General features: G+C 36.8%; 1 protein-coding gene and 1 long non-coding RNA gene across 2 annotated transcripts; one reads left to right on the top strand and one right to left on the bottom strand.

The window, feature by feature from the left end:
• Positions 1 to 362: 362 nt before the first annotated feature.
• On the bottom strand, positions 363 to 1,800 carry LOC126765466 (uncharacterized). Its single transcript, XR_007668433.1, has 6 exons — positions 1,700 to 1,800; positions 1,566 to 1,639; positions 1,449 to 1,480; positions 1,345 to 1,394; positions 718 to 785; positions 363 to 649 (listed from the first exon to the last, which is right to left on the bottom strand). It is a non-coding gene; the product is annotated as an uncharacterized LOC126765466 (long non-coding RNA).
• A 12,472-nt stretch (positions 1,801 to 14,272) lies between these two features.
• Positions 14,273 to 15,387, top strand: LOC126765570 (uncharacterized). The gene is made up of 3 exons (XM_050483178.1): positions 14,273 to 14,531; positions 14,596 to 14,853; positions 14,935 to 15,387. Exons 2-3 carry the CDS (start codon positions 14,767 to 14,769, stop codon positions 15,385 to 15,387), a joined length of 540 nt encoding a protein of 179 aa, XP_050339135.1. The 5' UTR covers positions 14,273 to 14,531; positions 14,596 to 14,766.
• The last annotated feature ends 1,624 nt before the right edge of the window (positions 15,388 to 17,011 follow it).

Here is a 17,011-nt window from a genome sequence, read left to right as displayed (position 1 = left end):
CTGTTAGTGTTATTATTTTCGTTATCAGTTTGTTACCTATAACATATAAGCATGTTAACAAGAACAAGCAGTAACAAGATTATCTGTTACCCATTTGTTACTTCTAGCAAATTCAATTATTTTAAATAAAATTCAGTTTTTTTTTTAATCTCGCTTTATTTAATAATAAAATCAAAATCAGATATTTAGTTAAATATAATAAATATAAGTAATATGCCTATTATTATTGCTTTCGGCAGAAAAATAATACAAGTTATTTCAGTATAAAAATTATAATGCTAAAAATTCATTTTGTTAAAGTAAAATAAGAAACTTCAACTTAGAACTAATATATACAACTTAAAACTAATATATGCAACTTAAAACTAATTTATACAACTTAAAACTAATATTTACAACGTAAAACTAATAGGTATAGTACAACTTAGAACTAATATGTATTTACAACTACGGCGCAGTACGCCGTCCACACTGCCTTTTGCGCCCTGTGCTCTTCCGATGATATGGGCAGTTTCGAAGCGAGCTCCACGTAATGCTCGTCCTCCAAATCACCGGTGATGCGGCTAATTGAATGGTGCGTCTTTGCCGCTATGACGCGGCATTCGCGCAATAATTTACTTTGCGCCTGCACCTCGGCCTTCTCTGGCATCTAGAAAATTAAAATATAAAAAAATTAGCTTCTGTGTTAATTTGGTAATGTAATACTGCGTTACTTACTTTGTCTGTTAGGGACTTTTCAATTGCAGTGAGACGGGTCTCAATGGCATCCAGCTTCTGGATTATATCTGAAAAACATAAATGTATTTTTATAAAGCAAATACTAATATATTTATGCTTAATATTGCTTAGGAGCAGAAAGGCGTATATGTATATGATGAAACACTAATTTTTTTTTTATTTTAAGCAATTTTAGATATTCTGCATACGAACAAATATCTTGGACGAAAAAATGAACATTTTTAGTTATAGAGGAGGTTATCCAGTTCAAGAATATATATAGTTATACTCGCGGGAATATTCGAGATATTTGCGTTTAAAACTGAAAATTACGACTATTTGAAGAACGTATTTTTCGATTTAAAATTAATTTTGCACTTATATTTCGCTTTTTATGTTCACTAGCACTTCACTAATTCGTGTACATTTTCTTAATATTAAACTTATTGTTGAATTATATTTATTTCACATCAACTAAAGGATGCAATATTGATCTGAAGAACCTCCTCTATCCAACCATACCCATTTTATTCCCGAAATCCTGGGACGGTATTCTAAAGTCGACACAATTATAATATATATTTGAAATAAATATGCACTATTTAATTTTAATAATTTAAAACTTACTCCCTTATTTGTCTGTTGTACGCAATATATTTGAATTCTCCAAATGATTCCTGTAATATTAAAATGTTTAATTATGCACACAACATTCAATTCACAATGCTTACCTTTTTCTCCTTGTGAAGCTTTTTCGATTTCTCTACAAAAAAGAAATTAAAAATATATATATATATATATAATAGAAATTAATTATAAAATATTAAATTATCATGTAACAAACTTACCTCTTTAAAATCCAAAATAAACTGCGCTTTTCTTTTTCTTCTTCTTGAAAAATTGGGTATTCGTCTTTCCTTTTCTAGCAAGTTAACATTACAATATGTTTAGAATGTCGATAGTTCTGCTCTATCTTACTTACGTAATCTCCCATTCAATTGAAAATTCCAGAAAATGTAACAGTGTTAGTGAACAGCTGAAAATGTTTCAATGTGTTTGTGCAATCTGTTACCTCCGTCTTGCAGGGACATATGTTGATAAATTTAAAAACATTTTGTGTATGGTTAGTCATATTTGTTTAAATGTACACATAATTATATATGAGCACATGTGCGACCGCTAGATCTTTTAAGATGATATCAAAACTTTTAATGTAAATGCATAAGTTTAAAACTAATTTCCTTAAACTTATATATTATATTAGAAATCTTTATTTTAAACATTACATTTTACACACGTAGTGAACATGATGTGTGTGCTAAAAGTTACGACGAAATGGAGCGCTGCCATTATAAGAAAATTCGCTGAAATTCCTTTTTTCCCAAAAATTCCTCTATCCATTCATATGGATATGTTCTTTATTTAATTTAATAAACAAATAAGTAATATTATATAATAATTTTAAATAATAATATTATATATATTGTCACCTAATATACAAAACAAACGTATTATCAAAAATAAATGGAAAGCGCTGACAGATATAATAACCAAAATTTAACCATTTCATAACGAAAACTCAAATTTTGTTTCAATATCAGTGCAAGATAACCAAAAAATATCACCACTTTATAACGAAACTCAATATATTTTTTTTATTTTATCGCAGAAGGGAGTACTATGCAAAAGTACTTCAGTCACCCCGGGTATTCGCTCGACCAGGGTTATTTTTTTAAAGAGCGGCCGAAGGCCTCCTACGCAGAAAGGAGTACTACGCGAAAGTAGTACTTCAGTCACATATTACACATATACATATGTATAGAGTATTTTTTTGTATATAGTTAATATAGAAAAAAGAATCACGCGAAAAAACAAACAAAGAAAAATTGTTAAAAATCCTACATAAGTATATGCTGTTTAAGATGAGACAAGGCCCGTTTTCCTCATAATTGTAAACAATCTAACCTTTTCAACGATGAGTGTTCTAAGTGATTTCTAAATTAATAAATTTAGGTAAAATGTAGCAAAATAAAAGTCAAATGTTAACTTATTTCAATGTTTAGAGTGTATATTTAAATATACAGAGTGAAAAACGTGAAAAAATTCAGTGAAACATAGAGAAATACCATGTGTTATTAGTGCAAATTTTTTAACTTTTAATCGTGAATATTTTAAAAAGTAAAAGTTATTTTTTTATTATTTTTGGATATTTCTTCTCTGGAGAAGCTCCCCTATCCGCACATACCCTATTTATACGGAAATTCGGTTTTTTTACCCCTCCGCCAAAGTAATCGGAATCGTGCCGTAAATTTTAATATATGTACATACATACATACTTACATATATACTAAGTATATGCTTTGATATCAAATATGTATATACGGATCATATATAAATTATATGCCGAGTCGGTTGCGCATAGAAAATGAACGAATCTGTAGGCGTACATTTCTTTACATTGAAATTAGCATTTTATTTCTCATTTAACACCGAAAATGATCAATTCTGCATGTATTATTACGTAAATATTTAATTAATGTATGTAGGTTTAATAAGTTATATATTTACATACATATTTATTTGCTTGGCAAATAAGTAGTCTGTTATTACACGCGTCAACTTTTGTTGCTAATTCTCGGGCGATTCTCTTTTGCTGTCGCCCATTACGTTCACACGAGCAATTTGTGTTGCGCAATTCTGTTCGAGTTCCTTTCTCGTTCTCTTTCATATAATTTTCTCAAATTTTTCTGCTGTGCGGCTACGCTACACTTAATGCCTGTTGCGTTGTTATTTGGATATTGAAGCATGAGGATGTTAATTTACAGTGTTTATGAAATGAAAGCGCTAATTGAAAAATTAATATATTTGGTAGAAGCATTCGGGAATTCCACTAATTGCTGGCTGCGAAATTTTTGACCAAAAATTTAAGCTTTGAAAGGATTCTACTATAAAATATAAAAAAATATTAAGTTTTTTTAAATTTCTGTTTAGAATGCGAAAAAGTTTAATTTTAAACTTACCCGTTGCGAGAAAACGGAGGGTCAGTGACAGCTTTTCCGTTGCAGAAATGGCAGCTCGCATCACAGCATCTTGCTTCATTATGTCGTCCTGTATTGCAGATAATATGAAATTATACTGCGTCTCTGATATTCTTAGATAATTTTTGTGTCCATTTACATCAATGTGCAGTAGTTCGTTCATTAAAAATGAATGTGAACCTGCTTGCGCCTTGTTTGTTCTCCATACTTTAACCCATTGTCGTTTCCTTTTCTCATAGGTATTTTGGCCACTCTATCACATATGTTAATCAGTTCTGTCAATTAAAAAATACATTTTATTTGAAATTCAAAATTAAAACAAAGATTATATAACAGGCCCTTTTCACTATCGTCTGAATCAATTTGTATGGCTTCCTCTATACATTTCACAATATCTTTAATTAATTCGATTTTTTCGTCATATTCCATTTTCTAAAATATTTATATTATATTGTGTATATTTGTATACATATTTTCAAATTACTTAATAAAAGATGAAATTAAATTTTTTAAATATATTCAAAATATTAATTTAAAAAAAATATAAGCAAATGCAACTATGTATGTACTACGAAAAAAAGAACACGAATGCCGAAAAACGTCGCAGCGAACTGCTACGAATAAGAACACAAAGCGTGTTGCTGAACACTGGAAACTCGGCGCGATTCTCCTCTCCTCGTCGCCCCTTCGCCTATAAACCAAGAATTGCCGCAACAAAAGTTGACGCGTGTAATAACAGACTTATATGTCTGATGACATATTAAAAGACCAAGCGGTCGTTCATATTCACGTACATATGTATGTAATTATGTGTGCATGTAAGAAAATATGACAGACCATAGGTATAATACTTGTAAATTTGTCTACACACAACTTTGTATGTAATGTGTACATTTATTGCTTCATGCGAAATCTCCGTTGTCACATACAACCATTTGCGAAGCTCACGTTTTGTCGAAGAGTCAATGTGTCGAAGAACTGACGCGACAACAAAGCGTCACAACATTGTGTTTTTGGTAGAAAATCCGAGCTGTGCCGAAAACACAAACGAACGATCGTAACAGCCTCTCTAACAAACCAGTGTAAATATGTATGTTTATGTATGAGCTTGCATACATATCGACACCGATTTTTGCAAGGCGCGTAAAAATATACTTACTGTATATATATATGCTACATATAGACTACGTATAGACTACTACGTAATATAGCGTGGCGATCACCACGGCGAAAATTATGTTACCCGCGCCTATAGATGTTTCACATCAAAAAAATTTACAAGGTTAAAGACATAGACATTTTCAAATTAAATTTAATAAGGAATACTTTATTTGACCTCTTATTGTTTGACCGATTGCGGTGAGGCAGTTCGCTACCCCGAATCGCAATTTTGAGGATCATAATTTATTTTAAATTTTATGCAGATGTTCTGTAATGCCGCACAAACGTTAGCAAATCTTGCCACTTTTGTGTGATGGTACCTTCCTCTCTTGCCATATCCTAAAATTCTCCAGCGCCCTTTAAAGATTCTAGTAGTTCGTTCGACAATACATCTTGCCTTGGAATGAAATTCATTGAACATAGCTTCATTTGCACCATCCGAAACGTTTCTGTAAGGAGTTATGCACCATGGTTCCAATCCGTAGCCAGATTCCTCTGTTAAAATCTAAATAAAATCAATGTGGTAAAAGAAAATATACCTAAAAGCATGAATTTTTATTCCTGTTGTGTTGAAATTATTCTTCCATAACTCTTCTCTGGTCCGAGTGTTTCCAAACAAATGAATCGTAGGCTGCACCTTCGTATTGACAGTTAATAATAGCCATAATTTTGTACGTGTGATCACATATCTGATAATCGAAAATTTAACAAATATACATATATTTCACGAAATATATTATAATAGCAACTTACTATCATAGCGTTGATACTATGGTAGCCTATTTTATTGAAGTACATACGCTCTTTTACTGTGGGTTTTTGTAAGCCGATGTGGGTGCCATCAACACACCCAATAACTAAAAATTCTTTGTATTTAGTAATATTACTAAATACCACATAGAATTTTATATTGCTGCACAAACCACTTTTTACTCGTAAGGGAATCCGCTGGTGTAAACCGTATAAGCTGTTGGCACACCTTCATTTCCATTTGTTTAAGCACTTGGGATGTCAGCTTCGAAACGGTGCTTTTACAAATCCCAATCAAATAGTCACTGCCTACACTGTGCTGGTATCCACCGCTAGCCGAATGTAAGAGCGTGGTTGCTAATTGTAGCACTGGAGGTACTGCTCTGACGTCAGATTGCATTAAACATATACAGTGAAAGCTCTCTCAAGCGGACTCTGATGGTCGCAGCGATTTTGTTCGTCTAAGGGAGATGTCCGCCCAATAGAGCGTGTTGAGGAAAAAAAAAAAAACAAATATGTACAACGTTCCCTCCACTAAGGAAATAAATATGTTAATACGGATTTAGCTGTATCAATATTTGATAGCACATCTTTTATAATGAAGCTTCTGTATAAGAATTTAAAATTTTGTATTATGCCCTGATCAAAGGGCTGACATATGGATGTTGTATTAGGAGGTAGAAAATGCGAGGCAGCATTATCTAAAACTAAAAGAATATTCCTGTTGCGAAATTTCATTTTTGTGTCAAGTTGTCGTAACCACACTGTCATAATTTCTGTTGTCATCTACGCCTTTTTGTTCGATTTCCAATCAACTGGCAAATCGGCAATTCGTATGTTCCGCTGCCCAGTTGGTTGATGTCCTCGTTAGAGTGAAGGATGACATCACCGCTGTCCAAGAAATGGGATGGACGGGTCAAGGACTGAGGAAAGTCCGGCATTCACTACAGTAGCCAAATAAAGGAGCTCAAATTTGGTGTGGGATTCACCCCGTCATTCACCCCGGTGTATTAACGTCTAGCCACAATCCGCATCAAAGCGAGGTTCTTCCACATATCGCGGATTTGCGCCCACGCCCCGACGGAAGAGAATTACGATGTGACCAAAGATGCCTTCTATGAGCGCTTGGAGCGCGCTTATGAGAGCTGCCCCCGCCACGATGTCAAAATCGTGCTTGGCGACTTTAACGCCAAGGTGGGCAAAGAAGGTATCTTTGGCACTACGGTCGGTAAATTCAGCCTCCACGACGAAACTTCCCCAAATGGGTTGAGGCTGATTAACTTCGCAGGGGCCCGAAATATGGTTATCTGTAGTACTAGATTCCAGCATAAAAAGATTCATCAAGCTAGCTGGCTGTCTCCGGATCGAAAAACTACCAACCAGATCGATCATGTTGTGATAGACGGAAGACACGTCTCCAGTGTTTTAGATGTGCGTGCGGTCCGAGGTCCTAACATCGACTCGGACCACTATCTTGTTGCAGCCAAGATTCGCACCCGCCTCTGTGCAGCAAAAAACGCACGCCAACAAACACAAGGAAGGTTCGACGTCTAGAAGCTGCAATCGCAACAGACAGCCGAACGATTTTCTACTCGGCTTGCACTCCTGCTCTCTGAGAGCACTCGTCAACAACTCGGTATAAGGGAACTGTGGGACGGCATTTCAAATTCCTTACGTACAGCTGCAACCGAAGCCATTGGTTTTCGGAAAGTGCAAAAGAACAGCTGGTACGACGAGGAGTGTCGTGTCGCAGCGGAGAGAAAACAGGCTGCCTACCTCGCAACGTTACGATCGCCCACAACACGAGCGGGATGGGATTGATACCGAGAGTTGAAGAGGGAAGCGAGATGCATTTGTAGACAGAAAAAGAGAAGGGCCGAAATGCGTGAGTATGAAGAGCTTGATAAGCTGTTCGACAGGGGTAATGCTCGAAAATTTTACGAAAAAATTCGGCGGCTAACAGAAGGTTTCAAAACCGGAGCATACTCTTGTAGAACCCCCAAAGGTGATTTAGTGACCGATGCCCAGAGCATACTTAAATTATGGAGAGAACATGGCAGTGAACGTACAACGCCAGGAGATGGCGAACCTGATTCCCCAATCGATGACGATGGAGCAGACGTTCCATTGCCCGACCATGAAGAAGTTCGAATAGCAATTACCCGTCTAAGGAACAACAAAGCAGCGGGGGCCGACGGATTGCCGGCCGAGCTATTCAAACATGGCGGCGAAAAACTGATAAGGAGCATGCATCAGCTTCTTTGTAAAATATGGTCGGACGAAAGCATGCCCAACGATTGGAAATTAAGTGTGCTCTGCCCAATCCACAAAAATGGAGACCCCACAATCTGCGCCAACTACCGTCGAATAAGCCTCCCCAACATCGCATATAAAGTTCTATCAAGCGCACTGTATCAAAAATTAAAGTCCAAAATCAACAAACTGATAGGACCTTATCAGTGTGGTTTCAGGCCTGGAAAGTCAACAAACGACCAGATCTCCATCATGCGCCAAATCTTAGAAAAGACTCGTGAAAACAGAATCGACACACACCACCTATTCGTCGATTTTAAAGCTGCTTTTGACAGCACGAAAGGAGCTGCCTTTATGCCGCGATGAATTTGGTATCCCCGCCAAACTAATACGGCTGTGTAAGCTGACGTTGAGCAACACCAAAAGCTCCGTCAGGATCGGGAAGTACCTCCCAGAGCCGTTCGATACCAAACGACGTTTTTATTATTAAAGTAAAATATTCATGGGAAGGACCTCTCCGAGCCGTTCGATACCAAACGAAGTTTCAGACAAGGCGAGTCCCTATCGTGCTACTTCTTCAAAGTACTGCTGCAAAAAATAATTCGAGCTGCAGAACTTAACCGAGCAGGTACAATCTTTTATAAGAGTGTACATCTGCTGGCGTATGCCGATTATATTGATATCATCGGCCTCAACACTCGTGCCGTCAGTTCTGTTTTCTCCAGACTGGACAAGGAAGTAAAGCAAATGGGTCTGGAAGTGAACGAGGGCAAGACGTAATATCTCCTGTCATCAAACAAACAGTCGTCGCACTCGCGACTTGGCTCTAACGTCACTGTTGACTGTCATAACTATGAAGTCGTAGATAATTTCGTCTATCGTGAAAGCAGTGTAAACACCACCAACAATGTCAGCTTCGAAATCCAACGCAGGATAACTCTTGCCAACAGGTGCTACTTCGGACTGAGTAGGCAATTGAGAAGTAAAGTCCTCTCTCGACGAACCGAAACCAAACTCTATAAGTCACTCATAATTCCCGTCCTGCTATATGGTGCAATATCGCATTCGATGGAACTATGAGCTGTACGAGTTATACGACGACATTGACATAGTTCAGCGAATTAAAAGACAGCGGCTACGCTGGCTAGGTCATGTTGTCCGAATGGACGAAAACACTCCAGCTCTGAAAGTATTCGACGCTGTACCCGCCGGGGAAGCAAAGGAAGAGGAAGACCTCCACTCCGTTGGAAGGACCACGTGGAGAAGGACCTGGCTTCGCTTGGAATATCAAATTGGCGCCACGTAACGAAAAGAAGAAACGACTAGCGCGCTGTTGTTAACTCGGCAATAATCGCGTAAGCGGTGTCTGCGACAATTTCGCGATGACATTCTGATTAATAGTTACACACAAGTGATCGTTTTTAACTAACGTTAATCAAAATAGTACAACATGAAAAAACCCCATTTCTAAAGTAACGGTTAATCGCAGTAGCTGCGACATTTTTTGTCTATGAACAAAATGTGGGGAATCACAGCTTAACGACCTGAAAACATAGAGAGCGACAGACTTCAAGCGACATCTGTCAAATATTAAAATACGCATTTCTTATGCACACAGTTATTGAGACTGCTGCATAACTACTTAACTGTGTCCATAAGAACGTGTGTATTTTAATATTTGACAGATGTCGCTTGAAATGTGTTGCTCTCTATGTGTTCAGAGTGTACCGCACATTACTTTTCTGACGCACGTTGCTAGCCACGGCAGTTTGATGAAGTATTTCAATATGATTTCTTGTTTGCTTGTTTATAAATTTGTACATAGTTATGACAAAACTGTATAACAATTTGGGAGAGAAAAGAGAGCAACTCACCCACACAAACTCTAAATTATGGTTGTATGCGTTTGCCGACTAATGATTTAAAAACTGCATAAAGCAAGATAAATGGTGAAGTTGAAGAGAGAGTTGTCCGCTCATGGGAAATATTTCATAATAAAAAAGTATCCGCGTCCGTCCAAGGGGGCGCCCGCTTAAGGGAGCATGATTCCTTCCTGAAACAAGGCACAAATTTTGGGACCAAGAAATTTGTTCGTTAAGGAGAGCTGTCCGGCGGTAAGAACTGTCCGCGAGGAGAGCTCTCACTGGAAGTGAGAGAACAATTGCTAAACGTCAAAACCACCTAAACTTTCACAGTTGACTGGATTGAGGAGGTTTTGACGTTCAGCAATTGGAAACGAGCGATGGCCAAATTGAAATCTTACCAAAAAAATATATAAACGGAGGGATTTGTTGCATCGTTCAAGACCTCTTATAAAAAATGTAAAACAATGAATATTAAAGAAATTTGTGAAATTTAAAGATATTTTATGAAACGTTTTGTAATTTGAAGCATCATAGTTTTATTTTCAATGGAAAATGATTAAAAATATTTAATGATTTAGAGCTAACAAGCTTAAATCCTTTTATTGGGTATTGAAAGGACAAAAGTCAGTTGTTCTAATATTCTTTAAAAAGATTTAAATAGTTTCTCCATATAATAAATAACCACTATTTAGTAATTTTTATACGTTTTACGTGTGTTGGGTTAATAAATGCCCAAAAATTGTTATTTTGTACGATCTGGCCATAATGGAAAATGTTATAAAAAACGCTTATTTTGAGGCGCTCTCACACTGGAATAAGTTGGACATCCCATTATTCCTGATACCTACGCTGTATTAGGCAGTGCCAAAGTATTGCTACGATCTCTTAGCAGCCTCCGCACTATATTTTCATCCCCATCACTTTCACCAGAGCTCAAATAAAAAAAACAAAGTCGGATCCATTTCGATACATAATTAGTAATAAATTAATAATAATAATTAAATACTTTGCAACAGTTTTGACAGTTCCACATCTATTGTGACCCAAAAATACGACCCAAAGCAATGTGGAGTTTAAAAACTATTGTGAATTGAAAACACATTACGATCTATCGTTTGTCATAATGCCAATCACCGCATACGATTGACATATCACGTAATTTTCTTTCGTCTGTTTGTCGATCCGTGCACGGATGTAACGATTCGATCCCTGTACTTTGATAAGGTCACAAGTCCCTAAATTTGAGATTTTAAATAATCATAAAATTAACGGATCTAATCAGCTGTTACATTTCGATATTTAAAGATGTAAATAAAACTGAATAAAAATAACGCTGTCGATAACAAATATTAAATCTTCTATAACGCCTCCGAAAAGCCAATATAATTCGCAATTAAAATAAGTATAAAATATTGCCTCAGTAGATGCAGTAAAAACTTTGCTATGTTTATATACATATACTCAACTCTAGACGATCTAAAGGTGTTATGCAACATTTTTTTCGCTACATTCATGGTTATCAGGGTGTTGTGTTAGCAATTAAGCATCATATAAATTGTAAAGTTTGATGAGCAACACTTTAATAGATATTAGGGTAGATATCGTGGACGGTGCACGAATTGCAGAATTTTCCTCTTGATGCAAAGGCACAACAACAAGCACACGCAAAAAAATATTTGCAATGGCTGTAAAATATGTCAGACCAAAACCCATGTTTATTTTCGTGTAATGTCACGTAAAAAATAATTGCAATCCTGTGCTACCTGTCATTTTACATATAGACATATTTCGCCGGTAAATTGTTGGGGAAGGTAAATTTAAATAGATTTTAAATTTTCTACTTAACTTTGCAACAGTTTTGACAGTTCCACATCTATTGTGTACGACCCAAAGCAATGTTTTAAAAACATTGAAAACACATTACGATCTATCGTTTGTCATAATGCCAATCACCGCATACGATTGACATATCACGTAATTTTCTTTCGTCTGTTTGTCGATCCGTGCACGGATGTAAATTCGATCCCTGTACTTTGATGTCACAAGTCCCTAAATTTGAGATTTTAAATAATCATAAAATTAACGGATCTAATCAGCTGTTACATTTCGATATTTAAAGATGTAAATAAAACTGAATAAAAATAACGCTGTCGATAACAAATATTAAATCTTCTATAACGCCTCCGAAAAGCCAATATAATTCGCAATTAAAATAAGTATAAAATATTGCCTCAGTAGATGCAGTAAAAACTTTGCTATGTTTATATACATATACTCAACTCTAGACGATCTAAATAGATTTTAAAGGGTGTTTTTCTAAGCATCATATAAATTGTAAAGTTTGATAACTAGATATTAAGATATTTGTTGCAAAGGCACAACAACAAGCACACGTTTTCTGTAAAATAAGAATGAATGCAGTAAAAAATAATTGCAATCCTTGCGATAATATAGATTCTCACAATGAAAGTTATTTCGCCGGTAAAGTAAATTTAAATAGATTTTAAATTTTCTCAATAAATCAGTTTTCCGTTTATATATCACAATAGATTCAATAAATGCGTTTATATAATAGATTCTGCAATGGGTGCTTATATTTTTACTTGTCATTGGACAAAAATAAACATAAGGGGTATTTGCTTGCTCTTGCAAGATTGCAGATTGCAAAAAATACTATGCCGAAATATACAAGGGCACGAGAGCACCCATTGCAGAATCTAGTGATATATGAACGGCTGATTCGGTCAATTTAGTGTGAATGACTATTATGCACGGCTATTGTGAATTGGCGCACCTTCTGCATACATTTTTAATAAAAAAACTGTAACAAATCTTTATAATTTAAATAGAAATTATAAAATCTATTTAAAACTTGTTTTCCTTCTAAGGAACCGTCGCCCACCCTGGGACCGCGTTTGCATTACTTCAGGGTGGCGTTCCATTTTTCTCATTGAGAGATTTACATCTGCTCACCTGCGTCCAGGTCCCGCTTTTTGCTGCGTAGCAAGAGTGCAGCGAATTTCTTGATGATGCCCCAGTTTTCTTCACTTTCCAACATAACGCTGACTAAATTGTCCGCGTTTATTGGGCCAACCAGGTCCTCTACAGCGGTGTGTTCTCCTTGCTAGCGCGCACATTCGAAGAACGTATGTTCAGCGTCGTCTTCTGTCGCGTCGTTATATAGGCATGACGGCTCTTCGACTTTTCCCATTCTGTTGAGGTACTTTTTGAAGTACCCGTGACCGGATAACAGCTGGGTTGTGTAAAAATCTACCTCTCCGAATTTTCGGCCTGTCCATGAGTCTAGATCTTTTATAAGCCTGGCCGTCCATCTGCCGCGACTTTCGGTGTCCCATCTTTGTTGCCATGTTATTAATGTTTCTTTCTTTATTTGTTCTATTGCGCTTTTGTTGTTATCGGATGACTGCTTTAGCTCCCACAGCTTTTTCCTTTCGTGTACTAGAAGGTCAATTGGGGCATTTCCGCTTATAACTAATATTGCCTCGCCGGACACTGTTCGGTAGGCTGATGCAACTCTGAGGGCTGCTGTGCGGTGCACTCTGGCCGCTACCTTACGCCGGTTTTTCTTTTTAAGTACATCTGCCCATATCTCAGCTCCGTATAATAAAACGCTGATTATTGTCGACATTAGGAGCTTTCTTTTTTCTTGACTGAGGCCTCCTATGTTGGCCATTAGTCGGCTCAGTTGAGAGGTGATCTTCGCTGCCTTTCCTGCGGCGTGCTGGATTTGTACCCAGAAGGTTAGTCTGGGGTCCAGTCTTACGCCTAGGTAATTAACTGCTTTTTTTGTCCTAAGAATATCCGTAGTCGTATGCATGGTTACTTCGAGAGGTATGTGCTTATTTGTTAGCAGCAGTAGCTCTGTTTTTTCCGTAGCGAGCTGGAGGCTGTGTGAGTCGAGCCATGCTTGGGCCCGTATCATGAGTCGAGCCATGCTTGGGTCCGTATCATGCTTGCACGTGACATTGGTCTGACATATTTTACAGCCATTGCAAATAATTTTCTGCGTGTATTTGTTGTTGTGCCGGTGCACCAAGAGAAAATTTATGCAATTCTTGCACCGTGCAAGGGGGCAAACAAAGAGCAAGAGAATACCCGTAATGTTTTAAGAACGAAATATGACACATTATGACGTTTAAACCATCTGTTAATAAAAATATACCATAAATAAATCAGTTTTGATTTATATTAAATAACAATATTTGTATTTTTTGCCTTTTATTTACTTCAATATGTACATCACTGCGTTGTTACCGTTACCGCATACAAAATGCCCGCTATTCACCTCCCAGAAACGAAAAGGTTTTCTACTGTTTCTACTGTCGTTTTGTCTTTGAATCAGAATAGTTACAAATTTATTTGATTTTTTTTAACTTTTATTTGTTTGAGTTGCGTACCACATATAAAATCCGGCAATCGATTAATATCTACATATGATGATCTTTATAAGTGATGTATACTAAAAATGGAAGATAATAATTCTTATTGGTTTTATTACATGCTTACTTACTTCGAGGTAACAAACTTGAGTAAATCTGTTGTGACTACAGACTAGAGACTATCAGCCCCTGAGAGATTTCTTGTGAGGTATATTTTGTGAGGCTATTCTTGCTCAAACCTCATAAGAAAAAAGCTTAAAAAAGTCACCACGTGAGGTAAAGAGCCTTTTGCTGTCAACCAGCTCTTTTAATAAAAATAAACAAACAAAAATGGATAATCAGCATATGTAAGTAATTTTGCAAATTTTAAATAAACATACATATATATATAATAATATCATATATTCCTAGGAGTACAAAAACGGAAAGGACAACTCAGGAGCAGCTGCAACATTATATAATCTTTTGTAAGCAGTATCCTGAGTTGCAACGGGGGAAGCTAACTCCGACCAACCCTCAAGGGCTGCAAATATTTTGGTCGGCACATGCAGAAGCGGCTGGAGAGGCTCTCCGATAAATGGAATGACCGAATTCGAGGAGCAAGCAACTTCAACTTTTGGGGCAGCAGCCGTGGATAGATTGCCGAGTGTTGCGACTTTGGGTCACCAGGTAATATTTTAATTTAATATTTGTCGGACTATATATTTTATTATTACATGAGGCAATAATTGGTCCGTTTTATACTCACAGGTTTTGCCGTTGTATTTAAATACAGCGCAAGCTCCAGCTTCCTCGCCACCACCAACAGTCACATCGCCTGCTCCAGCGCCCTCACCAACAGTCCCATCTCCTGCTCCAGCACCCTCACCAACAGTCGCTTCGCCTGCTCCAGCATTTCCTGTTCTTTCTCTAAATTTTTCTTCCCAACCTTCACCTCCAGATTCCTTATCTCCTCCCATCTTATCTTGTCCTATGCCATCGCCTTCCTACATCCCTTCTGAAAAATTGACTGCAGCGAAAGTGCTTGGAGCAGTGCTAAAAAAAATGGAGGATCGAGAAAAGCGAGAGGAGGAGGCCATTGCTCTACAAAGGAAAATTGTAGAGCAAAATGTGCAGATGACAGGGGTGCTGAACCAAATGGCACAAGCACTAACCTCTCTGTCAGAGGTTATGTCTAAATTATCTGAAAAATTAAATAAGTAATAATAAAAATGTAAAAAAATAAAAAAAAATTAAATAAAATAAAATGAATTATTTAAACATATGTAGATGTCTTTTTATTCATTCTTAGAAGAAGTAAAATGTACAGAGACAGTAAGTAACTTACATATATGTATATACTTATATTTATAGTACATAACGCCACTGGAAATATATACATACATATGTAAGTATATTATAAAGACATGATGTAACGTTCTCTTACTCTAGCACCCTCCCTAAAATTGAGGTTTTCGAAAACAATTTCGGTGTCTTGCGATTCTTCTAAAACTTCTTCGAAGCCAAGGTCTGCAGCCACACCATGCTTCAGTAAAATGTTGTGAAGAATCAAAGCCGCTTTTTCAGGGCTGTAATGAAGAATGCGGTGTTTTGAGAGGCACCGGAATCGTGACTTCAAAACACCAAAGGCTCTCTCAATGGTATTACGTGCTTTGGCGTGCAACTTATTGTAACGCACTTCCCTTGCATTTGAAGGTTCAGCGACTGGCCTTAACAGCCATGGCTCCAATGGATATCCCTGGTCACCTAACAACCACGAACACTTTGCATATTATAGGTACTTGTGAGGTGCATACGTGTTGGGGATGTGGTCCAAATACCAGAATCATGGCAAGACCCGGGATATCTCGCGTTGACAGCAGTGAACAGAAGTCGAAGATCACAAACCTGCCAAAAATGCAAATATATACATATGTATTAATAGAAAGATTGGTAAGTAGTTTGTATAGTATAGAACATTACGTACTGCTTCTACATTAAGGCTGTAAAATCCTTTCCGGTTCATGAAAAGTGAGAGAGGAGTAGTGGCGTCTGTGCTTGAGGGTGAAACAATCCCAATATGGGTACAATCGATTGCGCCGATTGTGCCCTTGATCCCAAATTTCGTGTAAAATCTTTAAGAAAAAATTTATTTATTTATTTATATTTATTTTTATTAATTTATTTTACCCCTCCTTTGTATCTGAAACATCCTGCGCGCTTGAAGGGAAATAAATTTCACTGCCCTTAACATCCACAATTAATTTCGAAATAAAGTGCAGAGCTCTAGACACAGAGGACTGGCTCATAGAGAGCATATAAGTATTACCAACGCATTTTTGGTAAGAGCCATGCCCGTAAAAATACAAACACGCCAGGAAACGCAGATCAAAAGATATACTCAATTTCTGCACATCATGCGGCACCAATTCACCTATAAGTACTTTACATAGCGATTTTGGGAATCGAAATGTATTTATAAATATTGTGTCTTGCATAGTAAAAGGATCGCTTTTGTCTCGTAAACCCTTCAAAATTTTCCTCCTACCCCCTGATTCCTTCTCCTCAGGAATTGCCGCATACACATAGAACAGTTCCTCCATGCTAGTTATAACACTCAAATATTTTTTAAAAAATTACAAATATTGAGGTAAATTTGTATTATGATGGCTGCTTTCACACGTCACAAATATTTGTGATAATAGTGAGCATTTGAGCTTTTGAATTTTCGACTGCATAAGGTAACCCTCACTATAGTGAGAAACATCACTATAGTGAGTGTGGTGATTTTTGTGAGGGCATGAGAATAGGGCTGTATGTTCCGACTACTAACTGGTCACAATTTGAG

The sequence above is a fragment of the Bactrocera neohumeralis genome, unplaced genomic scaffold (genome assembly GCF_024586455.1).
Source record: "Bactrocera neohumeralis isolate Rockhampton unplaced genomic scaffold, APGP_CSIRO_Bneo_wtdbg2-racon-allhic-juicebox.fasta_v2 cluster10, whole genome shotgun sequence".
In the NCBI taxonomy this organism is placed as follows: domain Eukaryota; kingdom Metazoa; phylum Arthropoda; class Insecta; order Diptera; family Tephritidae; genus Bactrocera; species Bactrocera neohumeralis.
This window is presented reverse-complemented; position numbering and strand designations above follow the sequence as displayed.

Bases quoted from the DNA above. Each gene is read 5' to 3' on its own strand.
- LOC126765570 (XM_050483178.1), top strand. From the start codon at position 14,767: ATGACCGAATTCGAGGAGCAAGCAACTTCAACTTTTGGGGCAGCAGCC. The intron at 14,854-14,934 runs GTAATATTTTAA...TTATACTCACAG, and splicing joins TTGCGACTTTGGGTCACCAG to GTTTTGCCGTTGTATTTAAA.